At 46.1% G+C, this 19311-nt stretch overlaps 2 protein-coding genes across 4 annotated transcripts in view; one reads left to right on the top strand and one right to left on the bottom strand.

The window, feature by feature from the left end:
* The window catches only part of KCNG2 (potassium voltage-gated channel modifier subfamily G member 2), a 74067-nt gene extending 60335 nt beyond the window's left edge, over window positions 1-13732 (top strand). Inside the window, exon 4 of the mRNA XM_084508923.1 lies at window positions 11212-13732. The gene's annotated coding sequence lies outside the window, so the exon portion shown is untranslated. The remainder of the gene's footprint in view (window positions 1-11211) is intronic.
* Window positions 3734-19311, bottom strand: part of SLC66A2 (solute carrier family 66 member 2) — a 50097-nt gene continuing 34519 nt past the window's right edge. For 2 of the 3 annotated variants that reach the window (XM_084508924.1, XM_084508926.1), the window contains one exon: window positions 3734-6892. In XM_084508924.1, coding sequence (XP_084365050.1) covers window positions 6685-6892 — 208 coding nt within the window. In that variant the 3' untranslated portion in view covers window positions 3734-6684. The remainder of the gene's footprint in view (window positions 6893-19311) is intronic. The other variant, XM_084508925.1, reaches the window with a different exon arrangement.

The raw sequence follows: 19311 nt of genomic DNA, 5'->3' as shown, positions 1-19311 counted from the left end.
CGTGTACAGCCATCTTCCACCTCAGAGCAACCTTAATTAAGAAAAATTACTATCATAAGAAAACCATGACAGTCGAAACACTCAGTGGTCACCCAAACAAAGGTTGCTGTCACAGCAACAGGGCCAGAACAGGCATAACCTGTGGCAGCCTCACAGCAGCTGCTTCACAGGGAGCACAATATCCACAGCTCTCACAGCACCTCACTCCAACTAACTATAGCCTTAACAGAGTTTGAAGCACTGGAGCAGAAGAGGGAAGAGGCAGACGAAAAGAGTAAAAAAAATCCCGTGTGGTTCTGCTGGCCCGCCTGAGGCTGAGCAAAACCCCTCAGCTGCAGCTTAGCACAGGTAGGACAGTACCTGTGAGAGTCAAATCCAAGTAAGCTGGGACACAGAAGGGGCAGGATGGAGGTCTGGAAGTCAAAAGCCTTACTGAAGTCAAGGTAGACCACATCCACAGCCTTTCCCTCATCCACCAAGCACGTCACTTTGTCATAGAAGGAGATCAGGTTCGTCAAGCAGGACCTGTCTTTCATAAACCCATGCTGACTGGGCCTGACCACCTGGTTGCCCTGCAAGTGCCGAGTGATGACTCTCAAGATAATCTGCTCCATGAGTTTCCCTCGCACTGAGGTCAAACTGACAGGCCTATAGTTCCCCGGGTCTGCCCTCCGGCCCTTCTTGTAGATGGGCATCCCATTTGCTAGCTGCCAGTTCACTGGGACCTCCCCTGATAGCCAGGACTGCTGATAAATGATGGAAAGCGGCTTGGCCACTCCTCCACCGGTTCTGTCAGTATCCTCAGGTAGATCCCATCCGGCCCCATCAACTTGAATACATCCAAGTGCCGTAGCAGGTCGCCAACCATTTCCTCATGGATAGTGAGGGCCACATTCTGCTCCCCGTCCCCTTCCACCAGTTCAGGGTACTGGGTATCCAGAGAGCAACTGGTTTTGCCACTAAAGTCTGAGGCAAAGAAGACATTAACACCTCCGCCTTTTCCTCATCTTTTGTAATTAAGTTCCCCCTCGCACCCAGTAAAGGATGGAGATTCTCCTTAGTCCTCTGTTTTGCGCTGATGTATTTGTGAAAACATTTTTTGTTGTCTTTGATGGCAGTAGCCAGATTGAGCTCCAGATGAGCTTTGGCCTTTCTAATTTTGTCCCTGCACCACCTCACAACATCCTTATAGTCCTCCCGAGTGGCGCACCCTCTTTTCCAAAGATTGTAAATCCTCTTTTTTCTCCTAAGCACAAGCCACAACTCTCTGTTCAGCCAGGCTGGTCTTCTTCCCCGCCGGCTCGTCCCTGGGCACGTGGGGACAGACCACTCCTGCGCCATTAAGATTTCCTTCTTGAAGAGCGCTCAGCCTTCTTGGACTCCTCTGCCCTTCAGAACCGCCTCCCAAGGGACTCTGCCAACCAGTGTCCTGAACAGTTCAAAGTCGGCCCCCCACAAGTCCAAGACAGCGGTTTTGCTGGTCCCCTTCCTGGCTTCTCCAAGAATGGAGAACTCTACCATTTCATGGTCACTCTGCCCAAGACAGTTTCCAACCACCACATCTCCCACCAGTCCTTCTCTGTTTGTGAAGAGAAGGTCTAGCGGGGCACCTCCCCTGGTAGGCTCACTAACCAGCTGTGTCAGGAAGCTATCTTCCACGCTCTCCAGAAACCTCCTAGACTGCTTTCTCTGGGCTGTGTTGTGCTTCCAGAATATATCTGGGAAGTTGAAGTCCCCCACAAGAACAAGTGCTGACAATTTCGCAACTTTTGTCAGCTGCCTGTAGAACTCCTCATCAGTCTCCTCTTCCTGGTTCAGTGGTCCATAACAGACCCCCACCAGGATGCTTGCCTTGTTGGCCTTCCCACTGATCCTAACCCATAGGGACTCAACCTTATCATTCCCAGCCCCAAATTCCACGACATCAAAACACTCTCTGAAACAGAGAGCCACACCACCACCCCTTCCGTGCTGCCTGTCCCTTCTGAAGAGCCTATAGCCAGACACTGCAGCACTCCAGTCCTGAGAGTGGTCCCACCACGTTTCCATGATGGCAACCAAGTCGTAGCCTGCCTGCCACATGATGGCTTCCAGCTCCTCCTGTTTGTTACCCATGCTGCGTGCATTAGTGTAGATGCACTTCAGCTGGGCCATTGCCTTCTCTCCCAGCCTTGCCATTGTTCCCCCTGGCACAGCTCTAACAAGCTTTTTTTCAGCCCCGTCCCCCTTCTCACCTAGTTTAAAGCCCTCTCAATGAGCCCCGCCAGCTCCTGGCCCAGGATCCATTTTCCCCTTAGAGATAGGGACCCGTCTGCGGCCATCAGGCTGGGTGCCGAGTAAAGCGCCCCATGGTCAAAAAAACACAAAATTTCTGTGTTGGCACCAGCCTCTGAGCCACGTGTTTATCAAGTGGGCTTTCCGCGTCCTCTCTGTACCCCTCCCTGCCACTGTAGGGATGGATGAAACCACCACCTGTACTCCTGCTCCATCCACTAACCGTCCCAGTTCCCTAAAGTCCCGTTTGATAGCCTTCAGGCTTCTCTCTTCAATGTCATCACTGCCAGCCTCGACTATTAAAAGAGGATAACAGTCAGAGGGGTGAATCAGGTCGAGAAGCTTTCTGGCAATGTCCCTGACCCTGGCCCCAGGGAGGCAGCAGACTTCCCTACGGGTAGGGTCAGGCTGACAAATAGAGCCCTCTGTTCCCCTGAGAAGGGAGTCGCCCACAGCAATCACCCTTCTTTCTGTCCTGGTGGAGGCAGTCCTGAGGCGTGGAGTCGACTTCCTCACCCTAGGCATCCTCCTGGGTACACTTTCCACCTCTTCCTCAGCTGCTGGTCTCTCAAGCTCCAGGGCCTCAAACCTGTTGTGTAAGGGCACCTGGAAAGGTGGGGCCGGTGGGTGGAGGCATCGCCTGCGATGTTTCCATTTCTTTTCAACTCCCAGGTCCCCTCCCTCTGCCCGACAGCAGCAGGGCAGGGGGTCCACCCCCATTTGGGGTGTCTCACCCCAGCACCTGTCCTTCAGACCACGCAGGGAGTTGCTCCACCAGTCTATCTCCCACTCACACTCCCTGATATCCCCCCCCTTGAGCTCTGCCACCAGGCGGACCAGGTCGTCCACCTGCTCACACCTCACGCACTCAGTCTCTCTGCCCCCCACAGGTGGTAGCAGCAGGCTCAGGCACTCCCTGCACCCGGAGACCTGAACTGAGTGGGCAGTCGGTCTGGGTGTGTACAGACTTCCTAGAGAGCGCTGTGCCCGGTGTACACCATTGCAGCTGAGCTAGCGGCAGACCGCCATCAGAGGAGGTGTTCATATGGGCGGGGGGGAGCGCTCAGCTGCATCCTGTCTTTGACCTCTTTGTGCAGTTTGCCTGACATGGTTTTGTTTGCTTGTGTATTTTTGTTGTTTTGTTTGTTTGTTTTTAATCTACATAGTAATCTCTTGGTAATTGGTTTTTACTATGAACATCACAACCATACAAGAGGGTAGGTTAAAAAAAGATAGTTAAATTTGCCCCAGAATGTATGAAAGAGCTGAGGACAGATATGCACAATTCCTGTCATCCTCTATCATGACCTCCCAACAAGCTACACCTTGTGCTTACCCACCCATCAGGAGGAAAAACACTGCTAATTATTTTGATGGATGATGCTCTGTACAGGATGAATTACAGTAACAGTTATGAAACATGTATCTTATATCCGAACAAAACACAGCAGTGCTGCAGTTTATGTATAATAGGTTTCTTTTATTTAAAAAGCATTGCAACTGACAGAAAATAAATTCGTGAAATGTGCCATACATTCAAAGAGTTATTTAAAGTAATTGATTTATTTTTCTCCGAGGTGATCATTGATACAGATACTTCATGACAACTAAGGAACAAAGTTCTGTAACATCTTCTCTGTAAAGTATCTTGCAAGGTGATGTTCAACAGTTCCCAGCCGAGTCCTACCTTATTAAATGCCACATACAGAAGATGACTTTAGATGTGTTTTTACTGGCTTCTCTTCCAATATTTGCACCTCTAGTGTGAATGAGACTGCACACTGGTTTGGGTACTGGTGGCAGGCTCAAGAAACTGCCCAGGAGAGAGTCCCATATGGAAAAAACAAGTTATTTTATCAATAATACCTGTAGATTAAAGCCAAAGGGGTGGCCAAAAGTGTGCACTCCCAGGTGAAGCTGTAACATACAGAAGCGTATTTCTTAACAGCCATTTAATTTTTATATCCCCTTTTCATAGATTAGAAAAGACCACCATATACAAAAATCTTATCATTACAAGGTATTAAAAAAATCAGACCATTAAAACACACAGGAAAGTGTTCATTTGCATACAGTAGAAATACAATCCTCATTAAAGCAGCATACCAGAGAAGCCAGTTGTTAAATAAGTCTTCGATTAAAAAAGACAAAAGCCCAGATGTTCATTTAACATAACCAGAACACTGGAAAAAAAAAAAAAAAAAAAAAAAAAAAAAAAGAGGAACAAAACATTCATAGTCTGCCATGCCGGGTACATTGTCGTTGTAAGGTCACTTCAGGCCTAAAAGAGAAGGGTATCGAACAAGGAGCATTGAGGCAGTGCCCAGGCAGAGCATCTGTGCCCACCCCTCAGAAAGAGCAGCCTCCCTCCCTCCTGGTCTGCTGCATCTGCCTGGGCAGGAGGAACTTTGCAAGGATGCCCCTTACCTCCACCTTCAGCAGTGTCCCACAGAAGGGAAGGGTGGCCCAGCCTCAAGGGACAACCTCTGCTCACAGGTTTGGGGCTCAGTGCTCTGCCACCGACATGGCAGTGCCAAAACCAAATGGCACGTGCGGCACGAGCCCCGACGTCAGCCTGGACTGCCTGGGGAGCAGCAGGGGCACGGGTCTGCAAAGCAGCACAGACCGCGGGGCCAGCCCACTCCCCCCTTTCCTACAAGGGACATTCCTAACCAGGCGTCATGCAACTGCTGCTGTGGCCTGCTGCTGCTTTCCCAACAGAGGGGAGTTTGCCACCAGTGAAGACAGTCCAGACTCAGGTCATGAGATTCCCAAATAACATAGGGTAGGGAAAGTACCTGATTTACTCACTGAAGTTATTAAACCTCAGACTTGCTCCCGTTGATAAGAAAACATAAGCTCTTGTGCTAATCTTGGAGAAAAAAAAATGATTCTCAGAAATCTATCCTAGCTTCTATGCCTTGCCTGCAGTCACACAGGGCTCATCCCGCAGCAGGGAGGGAGGTTCACAAAGAAGAAAGCAGCACAGGCATAAATGCTCCTGGGGCTCTGCATCTTGCTGTAGTTGTCTCAGCCCAACCGTGGTGGTTTCCTCATGGCAACTGGCAGAAGAAGCCCATGGGCTTGGGCACAGCTCCGTGAGGGTCCTACACCACCCACAGCTGCTAGACGTGCAGTGCTCAGAAAGGGCGCAGTGATCTATGCTGGCAAGCAGCCAGTACAGCCAACATCTGTGTTTATAAATAAACTCTCTGCCCTATCAGCTTTCTCAGTCCCTCTGTCCAACTACAGACTTTTGATTCTCCAAAGAGCTTGGAAGATCTTAAGCAACAGAAAAAGGAAAAATGTGGACTCCTTCCTTGTTGGGTCAGCGCAAGAAACACCCCCAAATACAAACTGCTTCTTGTTTGGCATTAAACAGCGTGAACGTGACTCTCAGCTTCGACAAATCAAGTGGTCAGATGCTAGTCCTATTCCATAGGACATGACTTTGTCTCAAACTTTTTCACTTCTCCCTCTAGGGCAATGAAAGTGGACTCACTTCCACCTGTGTGGCTCTGATTTGCTGCCTAGAAGTACCTGCCTGGCAATGCACGTCTACTGGCCCCTGGGACAGGCATCTTCCAGCCCAGTCCTATCCTGTGCATGGCTGCAGCAGTCAGTCTGCTCCCAAATCCCATTGAGCAAGGCTCTGTTAGAGCCCCTCACACAATCTCCTGTTCACTTCTCCTTTTGTCTGACCACTTGATCGACTGTGCCTACTTTACACATGGTGCCTGTGCTCAGCCACCATTCCTCACGCTGACATTTCTGCCTGCTGCACTGATTCTGCAGCAGGCATGTGTTACAGTTCACTCTTCGGCATGCTGACACTTCATACTGTGTATGACTTGCTCATTTTTGGTAGTTCGCCTCTTTGCAGGGCTTCTCTCCCTTTCTGCTTAGCCTTCTTCAACAAAAAAAGAGAAAGCTCCTACATTTGCTCTCCAATACTTCTTCCTACGTCATGGAGATACTGAATGCTAACGTATGCCACAACCTTCCTGCCAATATACAGACTTCATATTATATAAATAGGTAAAAGTCTCAGACAAAATATCCTATCATTTCTGTGGTGTAACATTTTTAAATAGCATTAAAAACACAAAACATCCAGCCCTTGTGATTAATATACAAACCTATGTGAATTGATAAGGCTCATAGGTACATATGCAAAAATAAAGTGTCCCTCCCCCCACCAGGAACCAGTTCTGTACAGCAAAGCCTGAGAACAGAGAGAGCAAGTTATTTAAAATAAAAACCCCAGAGCTGGAAGTGCAACCAGGCTTTCGATCCTTGTTCTCTTTTCTGCTTTCAGCTCAGCAATGCAGGAGTATTTACAAGTGGAAGAGGAGGTGCCGTGGCTGACCCTGCAGCGCCACTGACCTGCAGCCTGTCCTGCCCAGTGCCTCACAGGGCCTTGGTGCTGGCAGGGTGTGCCGTGTGGGAGGTGGGCTTCTGAGGGTAGGAGCTGTACAAGTAAACCTGCAGCAGGATAGCGATGTCCACGAAGACCTGCAGGAGTCCACAGATGGAGAACTGTAAAGGGGCCTGATTCAAGATAAAGTAAACAGTCTTGAAGGTGTCCCCACTCGTCCACATCAGCACCATCTTGACACTAAAAGATAGAGAAGAAGGGTATTGGTATTTATTGCAAGGAAGAACTCGGCGTGTGATTAGATCAGCTGTACCAGAGGATCCACCTACATCAGCAAGGGTTTATACTCTACGGTAGGCTGAGGTTCCTCTCTGCTAGGACACACAGCTTAGCCTCGCCATGAGGTGTGGTGCTGTACTTGGAAATTCTCCACCCCACAACCTCCGGTGCTCTTACCTCAGCAACTATAGCTTCAAATGCCATGGCTATGAAGGTACATTTTAGACATCCAATGTTTTAAAATGCCAAGATAGGATATTTGACTCAGAAGTGCTCTGTAAACATGACCGACACGCTGACAGCACTGACCATGAAACAAAGTAATCCAGTGCATGCAAAAAAAATCAGTTAACCCCAGCTTCTTCTTGTCTGTACAATTTTGTGCTTACACCATGTGAAGTAACAAGATATACCTGCTCCCTCGTGCACACACACTTTTTTAGCATCTTGTAGAAACAGAATAGCATCATGTTACTTTAGCATCAGGGAGAAACACACGTTTCTGATAGATACAAGAAATCTTTTCTCACTGAAGAAAATAAAAACCTAAAACCCAGAAAGATAGACTGTCCAGTAATAGAGAAAGAGGGGAAATCATGTGCCTGCAGCTGCTTACCAGAAGGCTGAATATCAACAGGGATTTTCATCAAGGACACAGAATAAGACCAATGCCCACCCAGACTTCCTTTTAATAAGCCATCTTTGCTTTTATCTTGCTGTCTCACCAAGACACCTCCTGTCCTGCAACCCAGCTCATGCATCACAAAAACTCTGGGGAACAGGAGCAAGTTCTTCAAACAAACCATTTTTTTCTATGCCTTCAACAAAACATGAACAGCTAGCTCCTGAAGGCTGTTTCTGAGGTTAATGTGCTTTAACCGGAGAGTTTACAGAGCAGCTGGATAAGCGGCAGTAGACAAAAGCTTTGTAGTTCACAGTATGAGCATTGTGCATGATTTGTCGTAATTAGGAACAATTATGTTTTGCCAGCACTGACTTCAATTCATCAAATGCAGTCACGCACGCACAGCAGGTTAGGAGAATGTTCGCTTCCCTAACATTCAGCCAGGGAGCTAGCACAATTTTTGTTTTGGACACAAGTACACAACACTGTTTTGCAAGCCAAATGCTGCAGCCCACTCCCTCCCCAGACGGGAATGGTGGTCAAGAGCATCAGCTTATATTGACTCAGGGCACTACAGAAACATAGGCTTTTGTAACTCATGTCACCCGACTGACAGCATAAAACAAGAAGTCTGCGATGTTACAGACCTTCCAAAGAGAAGCAGTGTGTGGAAGTGCAAGCAATGACATGGGGCTGAGTGAGCAGTCACTCCCCAATCAAAGTAATTCTAAAAATGTACATAAATGATCAGAGAAGAAGGAAAACAACTGCTGAACCCACAGCATCATCTGTGCTCAGCACAAATAGCTTGCGCCACCTGCCTTGCATCCATCCCCAGTCTCAACAGATCACGTTATGTCCTACTTACGGGCGGTTTACACATGTAGGGGGGTGGTGGGGATTGTGTAGGATTTTAATTAGGTTGGATGGTGAACTCTGAGGGTAAGAAAACTGCCAATTTGCTTGCAGGCAGCCAAGATTCCTCCTCTTCTGCTTTTAAGCTTGTCAGTGATTGCTGGGCAGCTGATCACCATTTAAAAGCATGGCTGGGGACCAGCACTAGAGGTGCAGTACGTGCTAACCTTGGCAGGCCAGACAAACTGTTACGTCACCAACATAAAGTTAATTTAGGCATGCCACCAAAGATTTGAATAGGAATTTAACATACATGGGATGTTTGGCCTATATTCCACACGGAGAAAGCTAGCCAGGTTTTAAAAATGACCCCACAGTGCAGTGAAGACGTGGAAAAAATGCACTGTCAGGAGGTTTATAGTTTTAACAGTTTCAACACCCAAAGAAGGAATAATCACTGGGTGAAACCTTGCAGATACCTGCAGTTCAGCAGTGCCTTAGGAACTAAACTCTAGACACAGACTTCTAGTTGTGTCACACATTGTGCTGAGTTTTGTATCGGGCTCACATGGCAAGGTTTTGTTAGCAGAGGGGGCTGCAGGGGTGGCCTCCATGAGAAGAGTCAAAAAGCTGCCCCATCTTAGATCAGAGGCAGCTCCAGCTGGCTCCAAAGGGGACCTGCTACTGGCCAGAGCTGAGCCAACGAGCAATGCTGGCTTCACCTCTGTGAGAGCGCATTTAAGAAAGGCTAAAAAACGCTACACAACAGCAGCTGGGAGAGAGAAGAGTGAGAAGATGTGAAGAGAAGCAGCCTTGCAGCGCCTGATGGTCAGAGCTGCAGGAGGGCAGGAGGTGCTCCAGGCAGGCAGCAGCAGTTCCCCTGCAGCCTGTGCAGGGAGAGGCCCCTGGTGGAGCAGGCTGTCCCCCTGCAGCCCATGGGTCCCACATGGAGCAGATCTCCACGCTGCAGCCCCCCCATGGGTGGAGGAGCCCCCGGTGGAGCAGGTGGATGTGGCCTGGAGGAGGCTGCAGCCCATGGAGAGTCCCCGCAGGAGCAGGCCCCGGGCCGGAGCTGCAGCCCGTGGAGAGGAGCCCACGCAGGAGCAGGGGGCTGGGGGGAGCTGCCGCCCACCCGTGGGGGACTCGTGCTGGAGCAGTTTGCTCCTGGGGGATGGATGGACCCCATGGTATGCAGCTGTGTGGGAGCAGTGCTTGAAGAGCTGCTGCCTTTGGGCAGCCCCTGCAGGCTCAGTTTGGGAAGGACGGCATCCCGTGGAAGGGACCCCATGGGGAGTAGGGGCAGAGTGACCATGAAGGAGCGGCAGAGATGAAGTGTTAGGGGCTGACCGCAGCCCCCAGTCCCCATTCCCTTGTGTCACTTCAGGAATGTAGAAGAGGGTGGATGGAGTGAAGGTGTTTTTAGTTTGGTTATAGTTCTCACTGCTCTAGCCTGTTATCAGTAGGCAATAAATTACATTCATTTTCCTTACACTGAATCTGTTTTCCCCATAATGATAACTGGTGAGCAATCTCTCTGTCCCTATCTCAATCCATGAGCTCTTTTTATCATTTTCTCCCCGTCTTTTTGAGGAGGGGGAGTGAGAGCATGTTGTGGTGGTACTGAGCTAGCCATCAGTGTTAAATCACCAGAGTTTACTAAAGCAAACTCAGGGTTTTGCTGGAAAACCACCTGTGAACTCAGCAGCTCGCAATACCAACTGGGTAACTTGGTAGGTATTTCACGAGCCTTCGCATGTTCTCGAGTCCCTCTCTTCAGCTGGCATATCAGATGCTCAAGAAAAGCAGCAACATGCCGGGGATGTTCACCTAGATCTGGCAAAATGCTCTATACACAAGAACATCTCAATTTGTCCTTTTCAAAAATGATTTTAGAAACATCACAGACAGTTTAAAAATCTAACAACAGCAATCAAAAAATGTACACCCTTCCTCTGTTGAATAGCTTGAACAAAACCTGCAAATCACCAAAGGACTGTAAAAATACAAAATATTATACAAAAACACATAAAATATTAGGTGTTCCTCAAACATTTTGTATTGCAGCTGCACCTAGCTTGCCAGAACCCAGGGTTAATGCAGCACAGTGACAGGGAGTGCTGGCTGCTCACTCTCCTCTGCTTCCCTCAAGTAGAGACTCGGTCTGGATGAAAGGAGCATGTACAGCACGGACCTGAAGGTGTGGGGGGTAACCCAAAACAGCTTGGCAAGGAAACGGGGACGAACAAGAAGTGAGAGGAGATGAAAAGCCCTGGAGGAAAGCTGGTAAGATACCAGAGGTTGGTTGGATGAGAAGGGGAAAAAGAGGCTACAACAGTGCAGGGGATGACAGCAAATGGAAGAAAAAGGCGAACTTGTGGTACAAGTCTTTGGGAAGAATGCAATAGTCATGGTCCTGCCCCCATACTTAGGCTGTGCAGTTGCTTCGTCCTTGCTGCATACGTCATTCACAGTAATGCAAAGGTGTGTGCATGATTGTGCATGACCAATTGCATGGTTATACCATCACTGCTCTCTAATTTCCAGCTACTGTTTCACTTCCAGACTGTATAGAAAAGCCAGTTTTTGTCTGCAGCTTCTCAACACTGCCCACTTGTTCGGGAAAGGGAAGTAATTTGTGAATTTTTTCTTACTTTTGGAGTAGAAAACAAAGAAAGCAACGAACTCTAGTCAGATCAGCTGCCATCCTACCTGCCTCAGAGGAGAAAAGAGCAGAGTGTCTGTGCAGAAACGTGGTTTTGTTGACCAAATAAATGTTTTTTGTTTGTTTTTTTTTTTTCAGTTGGTTGTGGGGAAGAAACAGGGAAAAAAGGGGAGTACACTTGAGCCTTTCCTCCAGTGTTCTGCTGTAACCTCTGCTCCGCTTGCTCCAGTCCCTTCCTGTAAGATGTCTGCAGTTCATTTTTAAAAAGCCACCAATATTCTAAAGGGGACAACCCACAAGTCCCTCAGCTTTCTTTCCCTGCAGGACTCCGCATGCCACATGACAGATGTGCAGGATGACAGTAACAGCCTGAGCTGTTACACAGAGCCACGTAATGCAGCAGCGGCTCTAGTGCAGGCTGTCAACAGTGGTGAGCAAGCCCTCTGCCTGGCTCTGCATCTCCAAAACACCACGCACCAGGTGCCACCAGCTGCCAGATCACAGCATCACAGTGCAAGAGGAGCTGCCATGGTGTTAACACAGATGAGTTTTGCTGCAAGAAGCAGGCAGGCCCTATCATCACCACTGGACAGCTCAGCACGTGGAAGCTGCACACAGCAAAGCAGGATTTAGGAGTAAACAAACTGGTATCCCTCCAGGAACAGCCTAAAGCCACACCGGAGAGGCATGGAAGGCAGGAAATGTTCACTTTGTTGATATGAAGGATGTAATAATTAGGAGAGCATAATGTCCATTCTGCTCTTGGCACAAAGGAGTGAGTGGGTTACAGGAGTGCAGAACCACAGAGCAATTTGAGGAGGCAGAAAGAAACAAATGGTAGCGTTGGGTTCTGTAATAACAGAAGTGCCAACTGGAGGGGCAGGAGGAAGGAACTGCACAGAAATAGATGGTACTGCCAGAGGCCAAAGCAGATGTGAAGTAAAAATAGCACCTACCTGTAATGTAATGTAATGTAAAAGTAGTAAGTACTGCAGTGCCCAGTGACAACAAGCCTCGTAAAAGCAAGCACCTTCCTTAGATCATCATTTCTGATGACGACTAGGGTTGCGTTGCTAAATTCTATTGTTTAATATGGCAATATAAAAATGCCCTACAGTGCTTCTGTACTGTGCCACTGATAGCACGTATCATAAGGACACTGCACCAATATCATTTTCTAAACAAATAAATGGCATGCCGGAAAACAGCATTCATTTTTCTCAAGAAACAAACTTGCCTCATTCAGGTTCCTTGTACTTTGTGTATTAATTCTGAGGTGACAGCAACTCGAGATAATGTCGATGAGTACACCATTATCTACAGTCAGCCAATGAATCATGGTTTTTAAAGAATACTCAACAAATTATTCATGTGTAGAGTTTGTAAAGTGTATTAAAAAAAAAAAAAAACATTGTGTTTATTCTCTGTGAGTAACTGTACTAAAGTCTGTGTAATTTACAAAACAGTGAGATTAGCCAGATATTTAGGCTCAACACCCACCCCAGCCCCATTATCCAGAATTAATTCTGCTGGACTCAGAAAAGCTTTTCATTTTTTTCATTCCTTCTGCTGAAAACCTGGCTGTCACAATCTCAGATCTTTGATTTTCTGCTGGAGTCTGTTGAGCATACTCTGCTCAACATTAGCCACTTCTTGGTCATTACACCTTTCTTCTGTCTTCATCTGGAAGAGCAAACTTGTAGAAAAAAATACACAAGAAGCCTCCTCCCTTCCCTCCCTGCTAAACCACTCCGTCTTAAGACTACTTGCAACCACCTATCACAACAACTTACGAACTGTGACACATTAGCAGAGCTGCAGAACAGCACTTTGCAGAACATGGGCTGATATTGGCACCAACCTACACAGAAACAGAAACATGGCAGTGCTCGCTTCCTGTTTGCTCTGTAGATTTTCTTACATCAATGTTATAACTGCATGTTTGTATCTTAACACACAAACCCAAAAATACGCTGCATTCTGGAAGGCACAAAGAGAATCAGACATTAGACAGTGACTTCTGCTGCGAAATTCTGTAGTGGATTGAGCAAACATACCGGCACAAATAGCAACAGGAGGTACGTGTTGCCCTGATGTAATTGCATCCTGTGATGGCCACAAACTTGGTGCCAACTGTGCTCAGGCAGTCAATGATCACAAAAATCCCAACAGTTATGTTCAATAACAGAAAAACGAATAAGATTTATTAATCTTCATCTACTTCACAAGCTGTTTTTTTCCTTCTGTCTCAGGCAAGTGGACCTAAAAAAAGGAGAATTAGCTTAGATTCCTTTTGTTCAAGACTTCTTAGTGGAAGGTGACCACAACTTCCCCAAATCATGGCCAAGAGTTAGACCAAGACACAGGCAATGCTGGATTCAAAGTCTGATTTTTGTAGATTGCCACAATTTCAGGCATTTACTCATATACTGGCAGCTGGCTTCCATATATACATGTATTAAAAAATGCAATAGTTCTTGGGATATAAAAGCAGAATAAAGTCATTTGAGAGCTGACAAGCAAGTATCCCCTTTGGGGGATAAGGTCCACATGAAAATAGCTTTTCAATGAACGTTCTGAACACGGCATTTGCTCTTGGGAAGTGAGGAAGAGGGGACAGAAAGTCTCTCTCTTGCAACCTTTTAAGCCGCTACCTCCCCCAAGCCATTTGCATGGGAATGTTTGGAAGAGAAAGCAGATTCTGTTACAATACCCTGACTCTGGAAAACTTTCAGCTCCCATCTGCAGCTCCAAAATAAGCTGCTTAGAGAAGACAACAAGTATCCCGAACACTGCACTTCAATCAGAGGCTGGCCTGCCTTCAACAGTGAAATGCAAAACCGGAAAACATGAAATCCTAATGGCGTGGTATTTTTAACACTGTACAAAACAAACAAAAATCAGTAAACACAGCATTTGTTCCTAACAAAACAAACAAACAAAAAGGCTTAACAAAGAAGGAGCTTTCCTGATGCTAGGCAAATCATTCAGCATGCCAAAAGTTGGGGGGGGTAAGCAACTTTGGGATCAGCTATACAAAGGCTGGAGTTTAAAATTCTGGGAACTAAATGTGTATATGGGTCCTTCTATGTATGCAAGCATAGATTTCTAATGCTCTACAGCCTTAGGCTACATGATGCTGCAGGAAGAAGGGCAGCAGATCTGAACAGCCTCAAACACCCTCAGTCTGCACAGCAGGTGTTAAAATAAACCTCTTCTGTGGATCAGAGGAAAGACTTGAACCACATCTCACACCAGTGCCCTCCTTCCAGGAAATGGAGAAATGGACACCAGCCAGGCTGCGAAGCCCAGGGCTGCTCAGACAAGTGGCACAAACATGCATCAGAAAGACTCTGAGTTCTGCTCCTGATGGGTTTGGAAGTTGCAAGAATTGTCGAGACAGGAAGATGCTTTCCTCAGGTCAAGGGGCTGGGAAACAAACCACATCTTGCACTACTCACAGCACAGTCTGCTACCACCACAGGGCCCAGTAGTGTCAGTTCAGTGGAGATGGTCTAGAGCACACCTGTATTACAGCATCCTTTAGGATCTCCCTCATGAATTTGTTCTAGAGCATTTGTCCCCCTTTACCGCTCTCTCTTTCTTTTTATACTTGTAAGTAAGTTGGGACACAATCAGTTTAAAGAGGGATGAAATCCAAATGCAATCCAAAAGGGACAGACATCCTCTAGGCTAACTTCATCCCCAAACTCTTTCCCATCTCCTCCTTTGCCCAGTATGAATCCTGCTTTAGGAAATTCTCTAGCACAGGATTTAGTATCTGAAGGGACAGTTCTTCCACCACTACTGTGAAAGCTTATATGAAAATGCCAGCATGCCTTTCTTGTCATTTGATTCCATTCCCTTATGTTCACATATACCATTTCCAGCCATCCTCCCTGGAACAAATTATAACCCTACCTTTGAGCACTACTGAAACAGCTTTTTTTTGACAGCAAGTTTCATTTCTTTCATCATCCTACTCATGAATGTTACAAGCACTTCTTTCCCTCTTTCAGCTTTTGGGCAGACCATCCAGCACATCAGACGCAGCACTGCTGGCTCTTGTTCTCTTTGTTTTTCCCTCAGTATCTGAAGAGCAGGGACCAGATGCACCATTGAAGGTCAACTGGAAACAGAAAATCCCATCTTTCTGGACCATTCTGCAAAGTCACTTCCCAGCCTAAATTCCACTAACCCGTTTTTTCTGCTATTCAACTATTTACCACTTTAATCACTCGCACTTTACAAATCTTCATCACAATTAATATCACCACTCTGGATATTTGCATCCTCACATCTCAATTTACATTTGTCCCAAGCAGAATCTCATTCTTCTTCCCTTCCAGTTTCCTTATCCAGCTTGGTCCTACTGCATGGAGGGGGGCAATTTTGTTGCCACATAAGCAAACAAATCATCCTTCTTATACAACTGGCTGCTGTGAACGACAGCAGAATCATCCAGGTGCTGGAATTCCAAGAATCAAAGCATTTTTGCTCCCAAATTTGTTAGGTGTCAAAGGAACAATGCATTTTTTAGAAAAGTTTCCTCTCTCAGGTTCCTGTAATAAGACCAACTCTGACCTTATGTGATTTGGCAAGACCGGGCCTTAATTATGCAAAATAACTTGCATGAAACTTCCTTGCCAGCAGAAAACAGTGTGACCAGATTTAATGGAATGCTTTTGTTACAGAAGTACAAAAATTTTTCTCTTGTATTTCAAATTTTCAGGGCACAGAGAAAAGCACCAACCGAAGAGAGCATTGCTTGGACATGCAGGCAGTGCTTTATTCCCTTTAATGTGATGAAGCCTTGAACTATTTGTAAAAGATGAATGCTTTTGGTTTGAAGTCATTTTCTTTGAATTTGCTTTTTGAGCTGATGGGATTAGGTGCCAGGGGAAGAGAAAAGAGAAAGAGGTTCAATATGTACACGAGCTTTAGCAATCCATACCACGCTACAATCTGGATGATGCATAAGGAAGCTGATACTGCTGCTCATACACCGTCAGAAGTGCTGGAAGGGCGAGGGAAGGAAGGTCTCACACTCCCTCCTGTGTTTTTTTTTCAACCCGCCTCTTCCTTCAGTTCCTGAAATTCCTATGTGTTGGGTACACAGGGCACAAAGAACTGTCTTTGGAGCGTCACACTGAGTGACTGCAAGTCTCCAGAGACTGAGTGACTGCAAGTCTCAAGAGAACAGCTCTGGGGAGACATGCCAGGCAAGAACAGAGATGAACATGGTGCTGGCCTCAGCACAGCAACCTGCAGGCAATGTGTCCACAGAAAGCCTGCAGACACTGAAGCACAGAAGAGGGAAGGGCAAGGACACAGGACCAAGGGCAGAGAGATCACAGCTTTGCTGGAACTGAAAAGAAGGGGTGGGAAAATAGGAGAGAAGCTCTTAGCTTGAAAACCATTTTGTTCCAATCCCTGGAAGCAATCTGTTTACCTCCTGAGAGAGGACTCCATGCCATTCTGAGGGCACTAAAGAGAGACCAAGCCCGTTTATTTTCCTGACGTAGTAACTCTTAGAAGAGGCTAGCAATCTTCTGAGGACTTACACTTGCTTTACCCACTTAACTCTAAAGAAGGCAGACTCAGAAAGGGAATCTGATGTTTCTGGTGTTCTTTAGAAACTTAAATGAAGAGGTGAAGAGAGAAGAGGTAAAAATAGAAGTGGTAAGCCTTCCAAAATCTTGTCATGAAAATTCTTTACTGGCTATTCCATAAATATCTGCAAACCTGGATGTATATACAAAGACCAAAAGCGATAATCCCCAAAGAATAGTTTTTATAAAGGTCACTATAAAGGACAATAGTAACCAGCTAATCAGTGGTATAGTAGTGAAAGAAGAAAAGTCAGCAAAGCAAGATGATGAAAGAACTAAAACCCCCAGAAAAATCATGTGAATTATACAAGTGAACCATACAATTACAATTAACTCTCTTTGTACTTTCATTGGTGAAAGCACCAGATGAGACACAAGGCATTACCAACTCAGGTAACCATCATATTCAAGTGTCTACTTTAAAATTTTTATACAGGCATCCTTTATTCTTATCCTATTCTTTTTGATTTTGCTATCATCCATACAAGTTCTGGCAATGAGAAACAAGAGCTGGGGTAAAAACAAACAAACAAACAAACAAACAAACAAACCACAATACTGCCATTGACTGCATTCTCTACTCTTAATTTTCCTTCTTTTCAGCACTTTTTAAATCCTTTTCCAGCTTATTTCTCTTCCTCCTTTACTGAACTGCCCCAAGGAACCACAGATATTAACAAAATTGCTGTAACAGATGTTGATGGTATCTGACATCTCTTTTCAATGGAACTAAATTTATTTATTAGTTAAGACGCTAATGTATAGTTCATGCCTTGGAAACATCCACAACTTTTGCCAGTTCTCTCTAATTTAGGGTTTTGTTTTCTTTTAAATACCATAACTCCAAAGATAACTCACTTGAGTTGTTTTACCTACTTGCTATTCAAAAATTCCCTCAGCCTAACTTAGCAGTACCATTTTTAGAGCACTTGACCAAAATGCCTAAATCCAAAATCTCACTAGTGTAGGTGACCAGATACTGGTTAACCAGTCCTAAATAAAGCCTTCTACATGTGTTTATCATGGCAGCTGACCAACCTAATGCAAGCAAAAAAGTCTAGCAGCTTTCATTAACCTTCAAGGAATTTGGATAAAGCGAGAACTTGTCTTTGGGACAACCCAAAGAAAAGACTTCCTCAGAAGCCAGAAGCTTCCCTTCAAAATTATATAGAACTGCACATGTTATAAAGGAAAAAGCTATAGAGCAGTTCTGAATAAAAGCAGCCTACAACAAAATTCTGTCTCCCCCAAAAATACCAACTTGTGTTTTTTTAAACTTGCTAATCACAGCGACCTACATCGCACTCTAATCTGACTGAATGCCATACCGAATTTTTCCTCATTCAGCCTTTTCAGGTCAGCTTTCTCAAGACAGATTGAAAGGAACAGAAAAGCAGGCTAACCGATTGTGCCAGCTGTCCCTGAGTATCAAAGTTTTGAGCCTTTTACCCAGTGTTGGCCAAACTTGGCAAAGGATGTGCAGAAAGGTCTACCTCTCAGGCAGACTCCAAGATACGCAGCCCAGCTCAGTCCTACTGCCGGATCCCCTTCCTGAACCTGGGGAGTTTCTACAATGCAGCAGCTTTGAAACTCCAAGCATTGCCTGGAAAGAAACCACAGCTCCACGGGGCTTGAGCAGCAGTTGACAGGCAAAGAGGGTCACTGCCAAGTGATTTTGATGAGCTTCTGTGAAAAACCTTCAATGATGGTCAATTATTGTCCCAGAACAGGGCAGGACAGCGGACAGGAATGCAAAAAAAAGGACTGCCCAGAAGCAAACCCACGCCTTGTGCAGTACCAGGGTTAACACAGCCCTGCGTAGGACAGCACACCTACAGCTTTTTCATAGTACACAAAGAGGAACACCCTCCACACTCCTCCTTCGGTACAGGCAGGTCTAATGAGATTATGAAGGGTGCATAATAATAACACCAGTGCCTGCATGAGCCTGAGCCTCCGCAGAGATGAGATTCTTCCCACCAAAAAGCACACAACTCCCACTGCAGGAGTTCTGCAAAAGCTGCTTTCCCCATAAGGGTGGGATTCTCTGTCCTATCCTCCTGTCCAGGAGGTCCCTACCTTTGTGTGCAGCAGTGCTAGACCTAGAACCTCCTTCTCCGGTGCCTCACGTTGAACACTGCCTTTTCTCTAAAATACAGCTTATTAGAAGGGGAAAGCATCTACAAGTCAAGTATGTCAGGAGAGGGGACACACAGATAAATAAGCAGGGAAATTCTTGTCTTTATGGTTTTTGTCCCAAAGCAAAAGCACTGAGTAATACCAGGAGCATCTGATTGCAACTGTAGCAGAGTTGGCATCGCTGCCTCTATTTTGTTGGTTTACACTTAGGAAAGTATTTTTTTGCTAAAATAGAAATATATTTAACATATCAGCTGCTGTGCCCTATTCTACCCTAATTCAGTGACAGATGCATGTTGCTGTTTTCCTCAGCCAAGCCATGAGGGCGTTCAAGGAATCCCTTCTCTGACCCCAGTAAATTTTGTGATGCACATTAGGGACGTGGACTCCACTTATGCAATGCGGGTGACAAAATTGCTGTGGTTTAAAAAGTTATCATCTCTAACCAAGACATAATTGTCCAGAAGGTCACTAAATACAATAAATA

The sequence above is a fragment of the Aythya ferina genome, assembly GCF_964211825.1.
Source record: "Aythya ferina genome assembly, chromosome: 2".
In the NCBI taxonomy this organism is placed as follows: Eukaryota; Metazoa; Chordata; class Aves; order Anseriformes; family Anatidae; genus Aythya; species Aythya ferina.
The sequence above is the reverse complement of the archived record's forward strand: the minus strand, read 5'-3'. Positions and strand labels throughout refer to the sequence as shown.